Source organism: Scyliorhinus torazame, chromosome 3, assembly GCF_047496885.1.
Source record: "Scyliorhinus torazame isolate Kashiwa2021f chromosome 3, sScyTor2.1, whole genome shotgun sequence".
Lineage (NCBI taxonomy): Eukaryota > Metazoa > Chordata > Chondrichthyes > Carcharhiniformes > Scyliorhinidae > Scyliorhinus > Scyliorhinus torazame.
The window spans coordinates 198275667-198297697 of record NC_092709.1 but is presented as its reverse complement, the minus strand read 5'-3'; the positions used below and the strand labels follow the sequence as shown (position 1 = coordinate 198297697).

Sequence of the window (22031 nt, the reverse complement as noted above, 5' to 3'; positions counted from 1 at the left end):
ACCATGTAGCCCACAAAACTGACAACTTTCGTCACTGCTCCTTCTCACCTTTGTCATTCACTAGATGTCGCACCTCGACCAAGTTGCTCCCTACAGATATTTCCCAGCATAAAGATACCAATTCTCCTCAGAGGATATGCCTCGATATACCACTGTTGGCTCGGCACCAACACACACCAACATGCATATCACCACCCATATTAGTGGATGGAAACATCAGTCTCTGTTCAGCTGAAGGTCTAGGCTGCCCATTGAGATAATTTCTATATCTTTGTTCCCTTCTCTGCGGCCTCCTGTTCCTCCTTCCTTATTCTTCCTCTCTCCTCCACCCTCACCTACCATCAGCCAGAGTGACTGTGGCAGCTCCTACTACTACTTTGATGACTTATATTTATACAATGCCTTTAACCTAAAATACCAGAGATGTATTTCTCCAGAGCATCAGAAGAAAATCTGGCACTGCACCGCATTTGGCAATATTAAGGCAGTTGGCAAAAATATGGTCAAATAAGGTGGTTTTCCGGGTGTCTTAGAACTAGGGTGGCATGGTGGACAGCGGTTAGCACAGCTGCTCCAGCGCACCAAGGACCTGGGTTAAATTCTGTCCTTTGGTGACTGTGTGGAGTTTGCACTTTCTCCCAGTGTCTGCGTGAGTTTCCTTTGGGTGTTCCAGTTTCTCCCATAATCCAAAGATGTACAAGTTCGGTGGATAGGCCATGTTAAATATCCCCTTAGTGTCCAAAGATGAGCAGGTTAGGTGGGGTTATGAGGGTAGCGCGATAAGTGGGCCCAGGTAGGGTGCCCTTTCAGAGGGTCAAAGCAGACTTGATGGGCCAACTGGCCTCCTTTTGCACTGTAGGAATTCAATGGCTCTATGAAAAGAGAGTGAAAGGAGAGAAGTATACTGAGGGAATTCCAGAGCTTAGGGCCCTCGGAAGCTGGAAGCATGGCTGCCAATGGTGGAGCAATTAAAATTGGGATATTCAAGAGAAAAGAGTAGAGGAGTGCAGATATCAGGAGGGTTGTGGGACTGCAGGAGATTACAGAGATAACTCCAAGGGTTAGATTTTGAGGAAAGATTATATGAACTTGATTTCTATTCCTGAATTCAGGTTAAGGGGCAATATGATTGAGGCTTTTGATGGGGTATCTAGAGAGAACGTTTCCTACTGGTGGAGTGTCTAAGATTGGGGCATAATCAGAGCTAAGCCATTCAAAGAACAAAGAACAAAGAAATGTACAGCACAGGAACAGGCCCTTCGGCCCTCCAAGCCCGTGCCGACCATACTGCCCGACTAAACTACAATCTTCTACACTTCCTGGGTCCGTATCCTTCTATTCCCATCCTATTCATATATTTGTCAAGATGCCCCTTAAATGTCCCTATCGTCCCTGCTTCCACTACCTCCTCCGGTAGTGAGTTCCAGGCACCCACTACCCTCTGCGTAAAAAACTTGCCTCGTACATCTACTCTAAACCTTGCCCCTCTCACCTTAAACCTATGCCCCCTAGTAATTGACCCCTCTACCCTGGGGAAAAGCCTCTGACTATCCACTCTGTCTATGCCCCTCATAATTTTGTATACCTCTATCAGGTCGCCCCTCAACCTCCTTCGTTCCAGTGAGAACAAACCGAGTTATTCAATCGCTCCTCATAGCTTATGCCCTCCATACCAGGCAACATTCTGGTAAATCTCTTCTGCACCCTCTCTAAAGCCTCCACATCCTTCTGGTAGTGTGGCGACCAGAATTGAACACTATACTCCAAGTGTGGCCTAACTAAGGTTCTATACAGCTGCAACATGACTTGCCAATTCTTATACTCAATGCCCCGGCCAATGAAGGCAAGCATGCCGTATGCCTTCTTGACTACCTTCTCCACCTGTGTTGCCCCTTTCAATGACCTGTGGACCTGTACTCCTAGATCTCTTTGACTTTCAATACTCTTGAGGGTTCTACCATTCACTGTATATTCCCTACCTGCATTAGACCTTCCAAAATGCATTACCTCACATTTGTCCGGATTAAACTCCATCTGCCATCTCTCCGCCCAAGTCTCCAGACAATCTAAATCCTGCTGTATCCTCAGACAGTCCTCATCGCTATCCGCAATTCCACCAACCTTTGTGTCGTCTGCAAACTTACTAATCAGACCAGTTACATTTTCCTCCAAATCATTTATATATACTACAAAGAGCAAAGGTCCCAGCACTGATCCCTGTGGAACACCACTGGTCACAGCCCTCCAATTAGAAAAGCATCCCTCCATTGCTACCCTCTGCCTTCTATGGCCTAGCCAGTTCTGTATCCACCTTGCCAGTTCACCCCTGATCCCGTGTGACTTCACCTTTTGTACTAGTCTACCATGAGGGACCTTGTCAAAGGCCTTACTGAAGTCCATATAGACCACATCTACTGCCCTACCTGCATCAATCATCTTAGTGACCTCCTCGAAAAACTCTATCAAGTTAGTGAGACACGACCTCCCCTTCACAAAACCGTGCTGCCTCTCACTAATACGTCCATTTGCTTCCAAATGGGAGTAGATCCTGTCTCGAAGAATTCTCTCCAGTAATTTCCCTACCACTGAAGTAAGGCTCACCGGCCTGTAGTTCCCGGGATTATCCTTGCTACCCTTCTTAAACAGAGGAACAACATTGGCTATTCTCCAGTCCTCCGGGACATCCCCTGAAGACAGCGAGGATCCAAAGATTTCTGTCAAGGCCTCAGCAATTTCCTCTCCAGCCTCCTTCAGTATTCTGGGGTAGATCCCATCAGGCCCTGGGGACTTATCTACCTTAATATTTTTTAAGACACCCAACACCTCGTCTTTTTGGATGACAATGTGACCCAGGCTATCTACACCCCCTTCTCCAGACTCAACATCTACCAATTCCTTCTCTTTGGTGAATACTGATGCAAAGTATTCATTTAGTACCTCGCCCATTTCCTCTGGCTCCACACATAGATTCCCTTGCCTATCCTTCAGTGGGCCAACCCTTTCCCTGGCTACCCTCTTGCTTTTTATGTACGTGTAAAAAGCCTTGGGATTTTCCTTAACCCTATTTGCCAATGACTTTTCATGACCCCTTCTAGCCCTCCTGACTCCTTGCTTAAGTTCCTTCCTACTTTCCTTATATGCCACACAGGCTTCGTCTGTTCCCAGCCTTTTAGCCCTGACAAATGCCTCCTTTTTCTTTTTGACGAGGCCTACAATATCACTCGTCATCCAAGGTTCCCGAAAATTGCCGTATTTATCTTTCTTCCTCACAGGAACATGCCTGTCCTGTATTCCTTTCAACTGACACTTGAAAGCCTCCCACATGTCAGATGTTGATTTGCCCTCAAACATCCGCCCCCAATCTATGTTCTTCAGTTCCCACCTAATATTGTTATAATTAGCCTTCCCCCAATTTAGCACATTCATCCTCGGACCACTCTTATCCTTGTCCACCAGTACTTTAAAACTTACTGAATTGTGGTCACTGTTACCGAAATGTTCCCCTACTGAAACATCTACCACCTGGCCGGGCTCATTCCCCAATACCAGGTCCAGTACCGCCCCTTCCCTAGTTGGACTGTTTACATATTGCTTTAAGAAGCCCTCCTGGATGCTCCTTACAAACTCCGCCCCGTCTAAGCCCCTGGCACTAAGTGAGTCCCAGTCAATATTGGGGAAGTTGAAGTCTCCCATCACCACAACCCTGTTGTTTTTACTCTTTTCCAAAATCTGTCTACCTATCTGCTCCTCGATCTCCCGCTGGCTGTTGGGAGGCCTGTAGTATACCCCCAACATTGTGACTGCACCCTTCTTATTCCTGATCTCTACCCATATAGCCTCACTGCCCTCTGAGGTGTCCTCTCGCAGTATAGCTGTGATATTCTCCCGAACAAGTAGCGCAACTCCGCCTCCCCTTTTACATCCCCCTCTATCCCGCCTGAAACATCTAAATCCTGGAACGTTTAGCTGCCAATCCTGCCCTTCCCTCAACCAGGTCTCTGTAATGGCAATAACATCATAGTTCCAAGTAGTAATCCAAGCTCTAAGTTCATCTGCCTTACCCGTAATGCTCCTTGCATTAAAACATATGCACTTCAGGCCACCAGACCCGCTGTGTTCAGCAACTTTTCCCCGTCTGCTCTGCCTCAGAGCCACACTGTCCCTATTCCCTAGTTCTCCCTCAATGCTCTCACCTTCTGACCTATTGCTCCCGTACCCACCCCCCTGCCATACTAGTTTAAACCCTCATTCAGGAGATTAAGTAGGAGACACTTCTTCATGTAAAGAGTGGCAGAAGTGTGGAAAGTGTGCTATACCACAAAACGCAGTCGATGATATCTCAATTCATAATTTTAACCTTGAGATGATTGATTTTTGCTGGCCAAACCTCTACACTTCACTTGGTTGTCACTTTTCATGTGGGATGCCTACCAGACTACATATAAAAAGCATATACTACCTGTCCATGACTTTCTGCTATTACATTTATGCCTCCTATCTATGTCAACCTTTTCTTCCTAATGTAAATTCCTACGTCACACTCTAATAGGTTTTTCTTAAATAAACCTGCCACGCTGACAGTCCAATTGGCCTCCACTGATTTGCTTTTCTCTCCTCCACACCACTTTGAGTAGATTTTCTGACCTAAGCCTCATCCAGCTCTGATGTCACTTTCTCCCTGATTTGTTGTTGTGTTATTCACCCTGGGGTAACACGGACTACATCAGGATGCAGATGAATGGTAAAGCGTACACCAAACATAGCCGTTGGTTCAATACGATTTATTGAACTTCTGTAACATTGCACACAGCTGGCTGTGGGTTGACACTCTACTACTCTAAGTGTACTAACTCTAACTTACTAGACCAGGCTAGCTCTGATCCACGTGTAGAAGGTGCTGACTGATATATACACCCTGACTGTCACTACAGTTGTCACCAGTGGAAAGAGGCGGAGTGCTGATATCTCGTGTGCTTTATAGGTGGAAGCCCCCCTCTGGGTGTTCTGTCTGGTGATTGGTTGTGTTCTTTCCTGTATGTTGATTGGCTAACCTAGGTGTCTGTCACTGCCTGTTTTTACCTCATGATATGCATATTATGACATCCCCCCTTTTTTTTTTAAAAAAAACAATTGTCGGTTGCTTGAAGCAGATACAACATATTTTACAGATATAACTATTTACAGCAAATGGCGAGTGAAGGCATATGTACATGTAAGGTGTCTAGCGTGCAGATACAGAACAATATGTACAAAGGAAATATTTATAAGCCCAATCTCTGGGGCTGGCGTTGGATCCTTGTTGACCGCATGAGAGGTGGAGGTGGGGACGACGGCACCTTGACAGGCGGGATTGCAGCCAGATTGGTGGCCTCGTGGAGCGAGGTGTCCGGAAAAGGCATAACGACAGCTGGGAACGTGAGATCCGGTGATGGGCAGGCAAGTTTGTGTAGTGCCCTTCTGTTGCGCCTGACAATGGATCCATCAGCCATGCGAACCACGAACGACCTGGGAGCAGCCTGTCGAACAACAACAGCTTGAGCTGACCAGCCTTCACCAGGCAACTTGATGCGAACAGCATCTTCCGGAGAGAGCAAATCAGTAGCATGAGCATCGTATGTCAGCTTTTGCCGGTTTCTGAGTTGCTGCACCTTTTGCAGCACTGGGAGGTGATCCAGGTCAGGTAAATGAATGGCCGGAACAGTTGTCCGCAGGTCACGATTCATAAGGAGTTGTGCCGGAGACATACCGGTGGACAGAGGGGTTGCCCTGTACGCAAGGAGCGCAAGGTTAAAGTCAGAACCGGAGTCTGCAGCCTTGCAGAGCAGTTGCTTCACGTTATGGACCCCTTTTTCGACCATCCCGTTAGATTGCAGGTAATGCGGGCTCGAGGTAATGTGCTTGAACTGGTATAGCTTTGCGAAATTGGACCACTCGTGGCTCTAGAAGCAGGGACCATTGTCGCTCATGACCGTGAGCAGAATACCATGCCTGGCAAATGTCTCCTTGCAGGCCTTGATGACTGTCCTTGATGTGAGGTCGGACAGTTTCACCACTTCGGCGTAACTCGAGAAGTAGTCAATTATAAGCACGTAGTCACGCCCATTGGCGTGAAAAAGATTGATTCCCACCTTAGACCATGGAGAGGTCACGATCTCGTGTTGCTGGAGTGTTTCTTTGGGCTGAGCAGGCTGGAAACGCTAGCAAGTCACACAATTGAGGACCATGTTGGATATGTCCTCGTTGATGCCAGGCCAATAGCAGCCTGCCGGGCCCTGCGACTGCATTTCTCGATACCGAGGTGTCCCTCGTGGATCTGTTTGAGCACTAAGCTCTGGAGGCTGCGAGGAATAACAATACGAACCAGCTTGAGGAGGATCCCCTCAACAACTGTTAGGTCATCCATGACATTAAAAAACTGGGGGCACTGCCCTTTCTGCCAACCATTTGCAAGGTGATGTATGACCCGCTGAAGAGGGTCCTTGGCAGTCTCTTCTCGAATGTTGATGACTCGTTCGTCTGAGGCCGGGAGGCTGCTGGCACACAGTTGCACCTGTGCCTCAATTTGGCAGATGAAGTCGACCTGTTCACAGGCCGCAGTGATGGCGTGAGACAGGGCATCCGCAATGATTAGCTCCTTGCCCGGTGTGTAAACCAATTCGAAATCATACCTGCGGAGTCGAAGGAGAATGCGCTGAAGCCTGGGCGTCATGTCATTCAAATCCTTGTGAATGATATGGACTAGGGGTCTGTGGTCAGTCTCTACTGTGACAGTTGATAGACCGTAGACGTAATCATGGAACTTTACAATACCACTGAGGAGGCCCAGGCACTCTTTCTCTATCTGAGCATACCTCTGCTCAGTGGGAGTCATGGCCCTGGAGGCATAGGCCACTGGAGCCCAGGACGAGGAGTCATCCTTCTGGAGGAGCACCGCACCAATGCCGTCCTGGCTGGCATCCGTGGAGATTTTTGTCTCCTGCTCTGGGTCAAAAAACGCTAGTACCGGAGCAGTGGTGAGCTTTGCCTTTAACTCGAGCCACTCTACTTGATGTGTGGGTAGCCACTGAAAGGCAGTGGACTTCTTCACCAGATGCCTGAGAGCCGTGGTGTGTGATGCGAGGTTGGGAATGAACTTTCCCAAGAAGTTAACCATACCCAGGAAGCGGAGTACCGTCTTTTTGTCTTCCAGGGCCTTCATGATGTTGATGGCCTTGACTTTGTCCGAGTGATCTCACACCCTGCTGGGATATTTGATCACCCAAAAACCTGATTGATGACATGCCAAAGGAGCATTTGGCCTTGTTAAACTTGAGGTCGTTGGTATGTATGCGCCGAAAGACTTCTTGGAGATGAGATATGTGTTCCTCTGGGGTCGTGGACCATATAATGACGTCATCAACATAAACCCGCACACCCTCAATGCCCTCCATCATCTGTTCCATGATCCTGTGAAAGATTTCAGAGGCTGAAACAATACCAAACGGCATGCGGTTGTAACAATACCTTCCGAAAGGTGTATTAAACGTGCAGAGCTTCCTGCTGGACTCATCCAGCTGTATCTGCCAGAAGCCACGCAATGCATCTAGCTTCGTGAAGAATTTGGCATGTGCCATCTCACTGGTTAGCTCCTCCCGCTTTGGGATCGGGTAGTGTTCCCGCATTATGTTTCAGTTAAGATCCTTGGGGTCTATACATATGCGCAGTTCTCCAGAGGGCTTCTTCACACAGATTATCGAGCTGACCCAGTCAGTCGGTCCCGTCACTTTAGAGATTATACCCTGGTCTTGGAGCTCCTGCAGCTGCGCCTTTAAACGGTCGTTCAGAGGAGCCGGCACCCGGCGTGGTGCATGGATCACAGGTGTGGCATCAGGCCAGAGTAAGATTTTATAGCGGTACGGCAGCGTGCCCATCCCACTGAACACATCTGGGTATTGTGACAGGATTTTGTCAATGTCAGCCTGAAGATTCATATTGGCAGAGGACATGGTATGTACGCACTGGACGAGATTGAGTAGCTTGCATGCATGGGCACCAAGCAGGGAAGCCTTGTCAGGCTTGACGATTTCGAATCGCAGTGTGGCTTTGATGGCCTTGTTGGAGACATGCAGGTGACAAGACCATAACGCAGTAATGGCATTGGCATTATAATCAAGCAGCTGGCAGGTCGGCGGAAGAATATTTGGCTGCCTTTGGATGCAAGCAAGATCTGCTTGAGATATGAGATTAGCTGAAGCACCAATATCCAGCTTGAACCGGATGCTGCATTGGTTGACTTGAACGACAGCACGCCATTCGTCTGCAGAATCCACGTTGAGGATGGGTAGGCGTGTTGCTGAATTTGAGGGGGCCTTATTATACGTGGTAATGATGCCCACACGATATGGGGACTCCAGGCAGTCGTCCTCTGGATCCGTGGTGCCTGAAGTGCATACGTTTTAATGCAAGAAGTATTACGGGTAAGGCAGATGAACTTAGAGCTTGGATTAGTACTTGGAACTATGATGTTGTTGCCATTACAGAGACCTGGGTGAGGGAAGGGCAGGATTGGCAGCTAAACGTTCCATATAAGGAAAGTAGGAAGGAACTTAAGCAAGGAGTCAGGAGGACCTGGTATTGGGGAATGAGCCCGGCCAGGTGGTAGATGTTTTAGTAGGGGAGCATTTCGGTAACAGTGACCACAATTCAGTAAGTTTTAAAGTACTGGTGGACAAGGATAAGAGTGGTCCGAGGATGAATGTGCTAAATTGGAGGAAGGCTAATTATAACAATATTAGGCGGGAACTGAAGAACATAGATTGGGGACGGATGTTTGAGGGCAAATCAACATCTGACATGTGGGAGGCTTTCAAGTATCAGTTGAACGGAATTCAGGACCGGCATGTTCCTGTGAGGAAGAAGGATAAATACGGCAATTTTCGGGAACCTTGGATAACAAGGATCAAGTTGGAGAAGGTAGTCAAGAAGGCATACGGCATGCTTGCCTTCATTGGCCGGGGCATTGAGTATAAGAATTGGCAAGTCATGTTGCAGCTGTATAGAACCTTAGTTAGGCCACACTTGGAGTACAGTGTTCAATTCAGGTCGCCACACTACCAGAAGGATGTGGAAGCTTTAGAGAGGGTGCAGAAGAGATTTACCAGAATGTTGCCTGGTATGGAGGGCATTAGCTATGAGGAGCGGTTGAATAAACTCGGTTTGTTCTCACTGGAACGAAGGAGGTTGAGGGGCGACCTGATCGAGGTCTACAAAATTCTGAGGGGCATAGACAGAGTGGATAGTCAGAGGCTTTTCCCCAGGGTAGAGGGGTCAATTACTAGGGGGCATAGGTTTAAGGTGAGAGGGGCAAGGTTTAGAGTAGATGTACGAGGCAAGTTTTTTACGCAGAGGGTAGTGGGTGCTTGGAACTCGCTACCGGAGGAGGTGGTGGAAGCAGGGACGATAGTGACATTTAAGGGGCATCTTGACAAATACATGAATAGGATGGGAATAGATGGATACGGACCCAGGAAGTGTACAAGATTGTAGTTTAGTCGGGCAGCATGGTTGACACGGGCTTGGAGGGCCGAAGGGCCTGTTCCTGTGCTGTACATTTCTTTGTTCTTTGTTGTTCTTTGTGGTGTTACCAGGTTCCGAATCCAACAGCTCTTGCTGCACACTTCGAACTCGTTTGCGTTGGAACTGGGATCGCTGGCCTACGATCGGTGGTGCAGACCTGCACGAGGCTGCATAATGGCCAGGCTTCCCACAATTTAAACATCGCCTGCCTCTTGCAGGGCAGTGTCGCTTTAAGTGGGCGGTGCCGCAGTTCGGGCACGTCACGACGTTGACGTCTTAACGCTCCGTGCGTCGTCACACATGCGCAGTGCGGTCAGCCGCTGCTCGCATCTGCGCAGTGTGGTCTTCAGCCACTTCATTCTCCCGTCCATGGTTCGCATGCGTGGGACCCCGGGAAAAGCGCACAAAATGGCTGCCTTCATCGATGCTGAGGCGCCTCACTCGGGCGATGGCCTGTACACTCTCTGTCTCGTGGGAGGCAAGTTGGTGGGAGTAGCGACTTTTCGCCTGTGCATGCACTTTACATGTCTCGATGTCTACTGGCAGGGTCATGTTTTTTATTTTTAGGAGCTGCTCCCACAGGGTGTCGGAGTGGACCTCAAACACGATCTGATCCCTGATGAGGGAATTAGCGGTGTCACCTGAGTTGCAGGATTGTGCTAATATGCGGCGATGAGTTAGCAAGGATTGGAAAGACTCATCCTTACCCTGAAGGCGTTGCTGGAAGACATAGTGCTCAAAGCTCTCGTTCGTTTCGACTTCACAGTGACTGTCGAATTTGGCTAACACGGTCTGGAACTTGGTCTTGTCCTCGCTGTTGGCAAAAGTGAGCGAATTGAAGATTTGGATGGCTGAATCCCCCACAGTTGATAGGAGCAGCGCGATTTTTCTGGCATCGGATGCATCCTCGAGGTCAGGGGCCTCAACGTATAGATTGAATTTCTGCTTGAAGACCCGCCAGTTAGCGCCAAGATTGCCTGAGATCCGGAGCTGTGGAGGGGGCTGGATCTTCTCCATGCCGCTGGAAGGCACTTGCTGGTCGTCACTGAATTATTCAAGGTAAATTACTTAGATGAAGTAGACTCCTGGTATCATGTCGTGTTATTCACCCTGGGGTAACACGGACTGCAACAGGATGCAGATGAACGGTAAAGCATACACCAAACGTAGGCGTTGGTTCAATACGATTTATTGAACTTCTGTAACAATGCACACAGCTGGCTGTGGGTTGACACTCTACTACTCTAAGTGTACTAACTCTAACTTACTAGACCAGGCTAGCTCTGATCCACGTGTAGAAGGTGCTGACTGATATATACACCCTGACTGTCACTACAGTTGTCACCAGTGGAAAGAGGTGGAGTGCTGATGCCTCGTGTGTTTTATAGTTGGAAGCCCCCCCCTCTGGTGTTCTATCTGGTGATTGGTTGTGTTCTTTCCTGTATGTTGATTGGCTAACCTGGGTGTCTGTCACTGCCTGTTTTTACATCATGATGTGCATGGGTGCATATTATGACAGTGGTCACAGACAATCCCAACATCCATCCCCATTGGCACGGTGGCACAGTGGTTAGCACTGTTGCTTGATAGCGCCAGGGTCCCAGGTTCGATTCCCAGCTTGGGTCACTGTCTGTGCGGAGTCTGCACGTTCTCCCCGTGTCTGCGTGGGTTTCTTCCGGGTGCTCTGGTTTCCTCTCACAAGTCCCGTAAGATGTGCTGTTAGGTGAATTGGGCATTCTGAATCTCCCTCAGTGTACCCGAACAGGCGCCGGAGTGTGGCAACTAGAGAATTTTCATAGTAACTTCATTGCAGTGTTAATGTAAGCCTACTTGTGATACTAATAAAGATTATTATTATTATTAGTGGTCATCCCAGAAGGCCCCTTGCTGCAACCTGTCAGTTGTCCATTTAGCTGGGCTTGGGCAGGGAACAGAAGAAGGAAATGATAATGAGGCTCTGCCATTAAATTCATGTCCCAGACTTGCTGGTTTCCTCAGCTGTTTCCCGCCGTCCAGCACTTCTCCCATAAATAATGGGCTAGATATCAGCAAAGAATAGCATGGAATTGATGAAAAGGGATGGAACATTGAGCTATAGGAACACAGGCTGTGTGTGGCCATAGAAGAAGAAATTATTTCAGCTGATGTAACGTGTTAAGGCACAGTTACATAAGATGACCGGCGACTTTGATCTGTGTTGCTCCAGCATGGGTCAGATGGAAGCCTGATTGAAAGGCTTGAAATGGCATGCACTTGTAGGCCTGTGTCCCCGAGCTTTACAAAGAACATTAAAAATCAGGCGGTAAGTTGGTAAGGATGGAGAGGTAGACAGTAGGATTTCAGACGAGTGAAGTGATAATAGAGATTTATTAAAGATGTAGGATTAAGCTAGGCCAGAGGGTGAAAGATAGGTTAATGTAAGTGATTGTAAGAATGAGAAAGGTTTTATGATCATAAGTTAGGATCAGAGTGGCAGGAGCAGAAGATGCAAGTGGTGGGCATAATCAAAGACACTTGTTTATGGAGCATAAGAGATGGAGAAGAGACTGTGCAGCAGGGTGGAACATAAGTGCTTGGGGAGGGGACAAAAAGGGAGGCTGAGTGAGGGGTGGATGGGTTTGGGCCGGAGGGAGTAGCGATAGCAGGGCAGATGTCTTTGATTTGGGACACTAAAACATGCATGCCTCAGCAGAACTGATAAAGATTGTTGTTAGATTCTGGTCAAAGATTTTTATTTTTTTTTGCAAACAGGAGCTTGGGAGCTGTTCCTACACTCCAGAATGATTTCAGTTTAGTTGAAAGAACATAGAAAGAACAACAGAAGATATGAGGTAATCAAGTTGAAAAGTAAAACAATTCAGAAATCAATAGTGGAAAAAGAGAGATGTCTCATCATTAAACTCCAGTTACTCTGTATTCTTCCTTAAAATATAAAGAATATCTTCAATAAGAATTTTCATTCTGCTCCCAGTTTTAAATTTTTAAACACTCGTGTCTAGTAATAACCAATGTTACATTTCCAACACAACTGTGCAGTGCACATAGGTTTCCATTTACCTTGTTATGTGTGTTAAGAGTGAAAATGTTGTCCTCTTTTTCCAGAAGTTTACAAGCGTAGGCAATATTAACAGCAGTTTCTTGTTTGTCTCCTGTCAAGACCCAGATCTTTATTTTTGCCTTTCGAAGTGCCAGAATAGTGTCTGGAACACCCTTCTGTAAGCGATCAACAATGCCTGTAGCACCTAAACATGGAATAACAAATTGTTATTTCCACACTAAAAATCATATGGAACGATTTGAAGAATTAGCTGCATGATTGTGCTTTAAGAGTTATTGTGTTTTCTGATGCATCGAAAATTCTGAAACTGAGTTTAAGTTTGCAGGTTTATTGAAATATCATTGACAATGGTTACATAATTTAATTCCTGATCAGCTTTTCATTATCTTTTCCAAAGTTACTGAAGGCCGGAGGAAAAACTGCTCCTGCTGCCTTTCTAATAACTCCTGTTTTAAGTGGATGGAAACAAGGTGAAGGTCGGGTCAAGTTTGTTCATAGGACCTTTGGCTGAATGTGATATATTACAAATCTTATGTTTGCATGCATTCCCAATCTATAAAACCATACTTCCAGCTGCCAACATTCCACACTTATGAAGGGAATTACAGATCAACAAACCATGTACGTGAATGCTGTCGTGCTTCAATTTTATGTCTCTCAGTTCCCTAGAAGAGGCATTCGTACCCAGGCAGCAGGCAGTTCATGAACCAAAGATAATCGTTTTATTTTGCTTCATAAGCAGAAACTGCTGCCCTGGCCATTACAGCTTTAGCAAATTCTACTTCCCAAATGAAAATAAGTTTTGTTATTTACCTGTGAGTTACCGTTCAAACTTAATCAAAGCAATTTACAAATATAAAATGTCTGACTTTAAAATGAAAAATAGCTTTGCTCACGGATCCAATTATCCCCCAAGTTCTAACTCTGCATCACCAGAGACTCCATATAATCTCAATTTTCTTAACACGGTTTTCTGCTGCTGTGCTTGGAAATCCACAATTACCCACTCATTAAGGGAATGTGTGAAACATTTCAGACTGGCAAACACAATTGCAAAAAATCCTGGTCCCAGTCTAATGTTACTGGTGATTACTTCATGATCCTTGGAAACACCCCCCCAGCACTTTTTAAGGGAATTCAGAAAAAAAGATGCATTTTATTTCAGTTGTTTTAAGAAGCCCAGCTTCCCACAGTCCCTCAAAATTCTACACAAACCCTTGTATATTAGGATAGGGGGGTAAACGGTTGAGACAAACTGCACTCTCAGAACTGTATTCTGCAGCACATCGGTTGCAATCCTACCACCTTTGAAGATTTTGAAAACAAAAATGGATCTCAACTCCATTGACACTGCCTGGCCGCATGCACAAAGTTACTGGAAGGGGTCAATTAAGATGCCACCTCCGGAAGCGCCATCCAAGTAAGGACAGTGAGCAGAGCAGACAACTGCCTGGCCCAGCGGGAGAGCCCAAAGTGTTGTCCTGCCATAGCCCCACTGGGAGAGGTAGTAACTACTGCAGCAGGCAGGTGAATACAAAGGTGGCCTTGGAAGATGTGCTAGAATTTCAGAAATGTTGTGGCTACATTTGGGTGGGGTTACTGGGTTATGGGGATAGGGTGGAGGTGTTGACCTTGGGTCGGGTGCTCTTTCCAAGAGCCGGTGCAGACTCGATGGGCCGAATGGCCTCCTTCTGCACTGTAAATTCTATGATAATCTATGACATCTGCCTGGCCAGCATTGTGGAGGGGAACCCTCTTTATAGGACAGCCTGTGACCATACCTACAACCCTTTAACAGAAGCAGTTCTGATGGGGAAAGTTGAGAATAGGAGGTCTAACCTGGCCCTCAGGAGAGGGTTTATCTGCAATTTACCTAGAAATGGACACTTAATTATTCAAATTGGCTACCCGATACTGACAGTGATGATCTGCCTCCATCAAGATTACCACCGAGCCAACAACAGTTTCAAAATGTCCTCCCTGTTCCACCTTCAAGTTTGCCCTTGGGAGATGAGGAAGATTCCTCCCATAGAGTCAAACAGCATTTGTTAAACCAGGTAAGCAATTAGAAATTCTGAACACAACACTAAAATAAATACTTCAAGCTAAGCTGCTATAAGAATGTAGAACATTCCATAGTTTGTACTTGCAATCATTTACCAAGCAGTGTTAGGTTAGTTTCTAGCTTAAGAGCTGATTCAAGTAGGAGCTCCTCTTGGTTATCAATTCTTGTCTCTGCTAAGAGGTGGAATTTTAGCCACTCCAAGTACTCAGCATCATTCATCACCTGCAGAATAGAAAATGTGGAGTTTAGAATGAACTATCTCAAGCCCAATGTCCATATATGAACACTGACTAACATGGTAAAACATGTACAAATGTAACCATTCATTACAAGTATTTGATCATTGTTGATGCATTCTTTAAAAAATGATGCAGCAAGATAATATGTATTTACGAACCTGCCTGCAACTCGGACCGCTCCGACACCCCAAAAATGGCTTCTAGGGGACCGGGTTCCAAATCCATATGGAAAACCCCCGAGATTGTACTAAACACCGTCCTCCTAAACCTTTCCGGCTTCAGGCAGGACCAAAACATATTAACATGGTTCCCGGGGCCCCTCCCACATCGCTCACAGACATCCCCTCATACAGCCGGCTCATCCTTGATTTAGTGAGGTGCGCCATGTACACTACCTTCAGCTGTATCAGCCCCAACCTTGCACGCACGAGGTTGAGGCATTCATGCTCTGTAGCATCTCACACCACAGTCCCTCTTTCAGTGCACTCCCCCCACCCCAGCTCTTCCTCCCACTTTGCCTTAATCCCCACTATCGATCACTGAAACAACCCCCCCCCCCCCCCCCCCCCCCCACTTCAGCAACAGGGAGGCCAGCATTATCGGGAATGTCAGGAAAACCTTTCTTGCAAAGTTCTGCACCTAAACCCTTCCCCCTGCGCCAACCCATTCTTCTCTCCCAGCTCCTCCAGGCTCGTGTATCGCCCCCCCCCCAAGAAACAAATCTTTCATTTCCTTAATCCCCCTCGCATCCCATCCACGAAACCTCACAAACATCCTCCCCGGCTTGAACCCATGATTCCCCTGACCTGGTCCCCAGCTTAAAATGCAGCCTAAACTGCCTCAAAATCTTCAATGTGGCTACCACCACTGGACTCACCGAATACTTTCCTGGGGCCATCGGGAGGGGCGCCGTTGCCAACACCCGAAACCCTGACCCCTTACAATAGCCTGCCTCCATCTTTACTCACTGAGCCCCACCCTTCTTGCTCCAGTTCTACACCGCCTCCACATTTTCCACCCAATAATAGTACAGGAAGTTTGGGAAGCTTAACCCCCGCCGCCTGTCGTCTACTTTGCAAAACCACCCTCCTAATATAGGCCATCTTCCCCACCCCAAATGAACGAGGTGATCAACTTGTCCACCCCCTAAAGAAAGACTTGGGTAAAAAGACCGGCAGACACCGAAATAAAAAGAGAGATTGCGGCAAAACATTCATTTTAACAGCCTGCACCCAGCCCGCCAAGGACAGAAGGAGATTGTCCCATCGCAACAGATCGGCCTTGACCCTCCCTACCAAGCTACTGAAATTAAACTTCTGAAGCCCTGCCCAATCTCGAGCCATCTGCACCCCCAAATACCCAACGTGAGTTTCCGCCAAGCAGAATGGCGGACTCCCTACCCCCACTCCTACTCCTGGTGGGGAGACCATAAAATACTCGCTCTTACCTAAATTCAATTTATACCCCGAGAACATCTTGAATCTCTGTGCTGCTCCATTATACTCCCCACCGACATGCTCAGTTCTGGAGGGGGAGGAGTGGGGGGGATAGCTCACCCGTCATGGACCCCGGTGCTGTGCAAAATACCCCAAATTCAGGCAGTTAGTGCGAACACTCGCCAGCAGTTCCTTATACAACAGCCACATCCACGCCCCAAATCTTGGCCCAATTCCAAATCTCTCCAGTGCATCCATCAAATAACCCCACTCTACCCGATCAAATGTCTTCTCTGCGTCCAGTGGTACCATCACCTTCATCTCCCTTTCCTCCACCAGAGACAGGACCACATTCAACATCCTCCTCACATTCAAGAACAACTGTCTTCCCTTCACGAATCCCATCTGATCCTCCCCAATCACCTTCGGGAGACACCCTTCCAACCTTGACGCCAACACCTTTGCCAACATCTTGGCATCTACATTCAGCAGAGATATGGGCCTACACAACCCACACTCCCCCGGTTCCGAGAGCTTCTTTGGTAGCAACAAAATGGAAGCATGCCCCACTGATTACAGCAAGACACCCCGACTCATTGCATCATCAAACATTCGCACCATCAACGGCGCCAGCTTTTCCTTAAATTTCTTATAAAATTCAACTAGGAGCCCATCGGGCCCTACTGCCTTCCCTGCCTGCATCCTCCCAATCGCCTCCTTCAACTCCTGTTCCCCCACCAGCCCCTCCAACCCTGTTCTATCCTCCTCTCCCAGCCTCGAACACTCCAGCTCATCCAGGAACTCCTTATCCTGCACTCCTCCTCCAGTGGCTCCGACCTATTCTGGTCCCTATAAAACTCCTCAAATTGTTTATTAATCTACCCCGGGGCCAACACCAGCTTCCCGGCTTTCCCGTACCCGAACTATCTCACTCGGCGCTGTCTCCCTCCGGAGCTGACTGCCCAGCATATGCCCTACATTCTCCCCATACTCGTAGACAGCCCCTTCACCCTTCTCAACTGGCACACCGCTTTCCCCGTGGACAATAGACCAAACCTCGCCTGCAGCTCCTTCCTCTTGACCTGGATCCGGGTCCCCTGCATACCTCCCATCCATCTCCAAAATCTCCTCCATCAGTCTTTGGATTTTCTCCCTCTCCTCCCTAGCCACCTCCCCCCTCACTACTGCCTTCAGAGCCTCCCAAACCACCGACTGCGAAACTTCCCCTGTGCAATTAAACCCCATCGCAATTAAACGCATCGAGTTGCGTGTAACGATTTATGGTCTGGCTGTAGTCGACAACCATCCGGTTCTTTTCCCCGGTCCTGACGACCACCACTTGGGTTCTCCAGGGGCTATTACTGGCCTCGATGATCTCCTCCCTCTAAAGCCGCTGGACCTCCGACTTGATAAAAGTCCTGTCCTGGGCACTGTATCACCTGCTCCTGGTGGCGACGGGTTTACAGTCGGAGGTGAGGTTCGCGAAGAGCGAGGGAGGGGCGACCTTAAGGGTCGCGAGGCTACATACGGTGAGAGGGGGGTAGGGGTCTGCCGAACTTCAGGGTCAGGCTTCTGAGGTTGCATTGGAAATCCAGTCCTAACAAGAGAGGAGCGCAGAGATGGGGAGGACATAGAGTTTAAAATCGGTATACTCGGCGCCCTGTATCGCAAGGTTTACGACACAGTACCCCAGGATCTGCACGGAATGTGATCCGGACGCAAGGGAGATTGTTTGGGGTGTGGGGGAAATCTGGAGGGAACAGCGCCTTACCGTGTCCGGATTGATGAAGCTCTCCGTGCTCCCAGAGTCAAACAGACACGGCGTTTCGTGCCCATTGACCCGGACGATCATCATGGAGTTCTTGAGGTGCTTGGGCCGTGACTGGTCGAGAGTGACAGTGCCAAGCTGTGGGTAGCTGGCGTGGTCGGTGGCAGAGGGGTGGTCCCAAGATGACGGCCCCCCATCGGTCGCACGTGTCGGGCGGCATTGAAGATGGCGGCCAAGATGGCGGCCCGTGTCGGTCGCATGTGTCGCCCGTGTCGGGTAGGGTTAAAGATGGCGGCCCCCACGGATAGCACGAGGGGATGACGCATCAGAAGGGGGCGTTACAGGCAGGCACGCAGCCACGCTGCGGGGTCTGCACCCTGTGAGTCTGTGAGTCGGGCCTGCGATTTTGGAACTTTGGGTCGGGCCAAGCAGACTTTGGCAAAATATCCTTTTTTGCTGCAGTCGCTGCAGGTCGCGTTCCGAGCTGGGCAACACTGCCTGGGGTGCTGGTTCTGACCGCAGAAATAGCAAGGCGGCCCCCCGGGTTGGGTGGGCAGGCGTGCGGCACAGGCCTGGGACACCCTCGGGTCGGGTGATGGTCGCGCCTCCGGCGCCCACGAGGAAATCGCGTGATTGGAGGGGAAAGCATTTAGGCTCTGGAAGGCCACCTCTAATTAGGTGGATAGTATTACCGTCTCTTCTAGGTCGAGAGCGCCCTTTTCGAGCAGGCGCTGTATGACATAGTTGGACCGGACTCCAGCTACATAGGTGTCCCGGATGGCGAGTTCCATGTGCTGCGAGGCCGTGACGTCCTTGTAGTTGCAGTTTCGAGCGAGTACCCTCAGGTCACGTAGATATTCCGCCAGCGATTCCCCGGGGCGTTGACGACGTGTGGTGAGGAGATGCCGCGCAAACACTTTGTTCACCGGCCTCACGTGATGTCTTTTCAGGATCGCGGCCGCGTCTGCGTATGTGGTCGCGTCTTCGATTAGTACAGAGATTCTGTGGCTCACCCAGGTGTGGAGGAGACTCAGCTTCTGTGCCTCGGTGACGGCGGGTGAGGAGGAGGCGGCTGGGTAGGCCTCAAAGCAGCGGAGCCAGTGTGAAAAGTTTCCTTTTGCCTCAGCTGCCTGTGGGTCGAGTTCCAGTTGATCAGGTTTAAGGGCGGCTTCCATTGCGATATCTTAGCTTATTAAATTGATGCGACCATCAATTCACACAAGACGATTAGTAGAAGTGAACAGTGGTTTTAATCAGCTAAATCTGTGCCTGCCTGCGACTGCTCTGGACTGAGTGCCGCCTATAGGCTGCAGATTTATATACCACCCCCAAGGGGGTGGAGGCACAGGCGGAGCCCACAAGGGCATCAACATAATACAATACAATACAATACAGTGGTGAATTGTAGCAGCAATACGTTCACCACATTCCCCCAACAAATACAAAAACAAGAAACAACCTAAAAGAGAGATAAAGGCAAAGCACAGTCCCCCATCCCCTCAGTCCAAGTCCCAAGCCCAGTCCCATCTCGATTTCAGTCCCAATCCTTTGACCTTCAAAAATGCCTCCGCCCCTCCACCGTCTCGAAGTAGAAATCCCTCGAGTTATGTGTCACCTTCAGCTTTGTCGAGTGGACCACCCCAAACCTCATGCCGTTACTGTACAGTGCCGCCTTCACCCATCCGCAGGCCTCTCGCCTTCTCTCCAGTTCCGCCGTCAAATCTTGGTATATTCGAATATCAATGCCTTCCCACTTCACCTCTCGCCTTTGCTTCGCCCAACTTAGGACCTTCTCCTTAACATGAAACTTATAGAAGCAAATTATTTCTGCTCTTGGTGCCTCATTCGCTTTCGGCTTCGGCCTGAGCGACCGATGGGCCCTGTCTAGCTCATATCGGGAGGGTTCGTCCCCCTCCCCCAAAAACTCTGCCAGCATCTTCGCAAAGTACTTGGTCGACCTCGGGCCCTCCACCCCCTCAGGCAGGCCCACAATCCACACGTTTTACTGCTTTGACCTGTTCCCCAGGTCCTCCATCTTGGCTCTGAGCCCTTTGTTAGCCTGTGCCACCCTCTGCAGATCCTCACCCAGCAAGGTGGACTGGTCACTGTGCTGCGACAGAGCCTCTACCATCACTTTCCAACTTCTCTCTGTGCTCTCGTACCTCAGTCGATGTCTCCAGCATTGCAGCCTTACCGGATCAATTGCCTCCTCCACCCATTCCTTATCACAGTCATCATCTCCCTCCACAGCACCTCCACCTGCTTGGCGAACTGCCTCTCAAATTCCCCGGCCTTCACCTCGGCCAGAGTTTCCACTGTGAGGGAAGCGGCCCCACCCAGCGATCCAGCCCCCGTCATCTTTCTTCCCTTTGGACTCACCAACTCACTTAAGGGCATACATTTGCTCGCCCCCTTCTTTCTAGTGCCCTTCATCTGGGTCTTCGACATCTCCCACCTTCCTTATACCTTCCTGCACCAGTTCATTCAAAAACTGCCCCTGAAACTGGCCATTAAAGTCCAAAAATCAGAGCCTCGAGCAGGAGCCACCCAGCGGGCGACCAGCACCTGCATGCCATCACCGGACGACTTCTGTAGAGTTATTAGAAGCACTGTTACACAATTAGAATTATTGGCCAAAATGTTTATAATAATAATGATCTTTATTAGTGTCACAAGTAGGCTTACATTAACACTGCAATGGAGTTACTGTGAAAACCCCTAGTCGCCACAATAACTCATGGTTTACACCTTTTATAGTAAATAGGACACAAAAATGAATGTAGTGGTGAAATCTGTCTTGAGAGTACAGGGAAACCAACTCACAGCAAATTGGCAGCCCCACTTACTTCACCCACTCAAGGAGAAAGGGTTACCACAGTATTCATGGTGTATAGAAAGAAATAATGAAAGTAACATTCCGTCCTGTGCAGTGAAATTGGGCATTAGTTCAGAGGAGAAGTCAGAGCATATGTTTTTATTTTTCTGAAACTTAAGTTACATGACAAGATTTACAGAACACTAACCAACTTACGTTAAATTGATTTCTTTCAAATACAATGAGCCCTAGAGAACAAGCTGCAATAGAACACAGATTTTTACACAAGTTCCCTTAAGGCCCATTTTTAAACTGTCTGTTTTCATGGTCTCACTGTGCGCAGGAAGACTGTAGGAAAGTTGGTTTAAGAGCAATCTTCAAGTAAGTCTGAGCAGCTGCCTCAGAGTGAAATGGAGGAAGACTTCAAGCAGTTTATCTTCTTTTTCTACTGATATGTGGTTACTATTATTAACTCCAATCAGAATGTGCTACTCTCAAACCGGTACTCAGCATTGGAGACTGATCGGAGCAACAACTTGAAGTAGTGTAGCTAAGACCATAGCACCATGGGACAAAGGACTGCACGGGAGTGAACAAACAGCAAACATGTAGTTATAACAGGAGAGTCAATAGTTTGGGAAATTCTAACTGTTATCTTGAGTCAGACATGGTGTGTTGTCAGGATAAAGGACATCCTGCAAGGGAAGGGGACGAGCCTGAATTTGTGACACCGAAATGCTAGATATGAAGTCTCATGGTCAAACTTTCAGGAAATAGGGAGGAATGTAGTAATTTCTGGATTATTCATACTGCCATGTGCTAGTATGGGAAGATAGGGGGATTAAATGCACGTCTTGAGGCATGATGCAGCAGCAAAGGCTTCAGGCTCTTGGGGTACTGTGAGCAAACTTAGAGCAGCTCTCACCCATTCAAAAGGGACAGATTGCACGTCAACAGGACTGGGATCAATATCTTGATGGACAAGTTCCCTAGCGTGGTTGGGGAAGGCTTAAACTAAATTGGCAGGTGTTGGGCGCTAGTATAAAGGAGTATTTACTGAAATTAGAAGGACTACAAGGAATATAAATACAGTTT

General features: G+C 48.3%; 1 protein-coding gene across 1 annotated transcript in view; it reads right to left on the bottom strand.

Moving 5' to 3' along the window:
* atp10d (ATPase phospholipid transporting 10D) overlaps nucleotides 1–22031 on the bottom strand; it is a 375226-nt gene that overhangs the window by 49894 nt on the left and 303301 nt on the right. Inside the window, 2 exon segments of the mRNA XM_072496710.1 lie at nucleotides 12613–12797; nucleotides 14774–14900. Coding sequence (XP_072352811.1) covers nucleotides 12613–12797; nucleotides 14774–14900 — 312 coding nt within the window.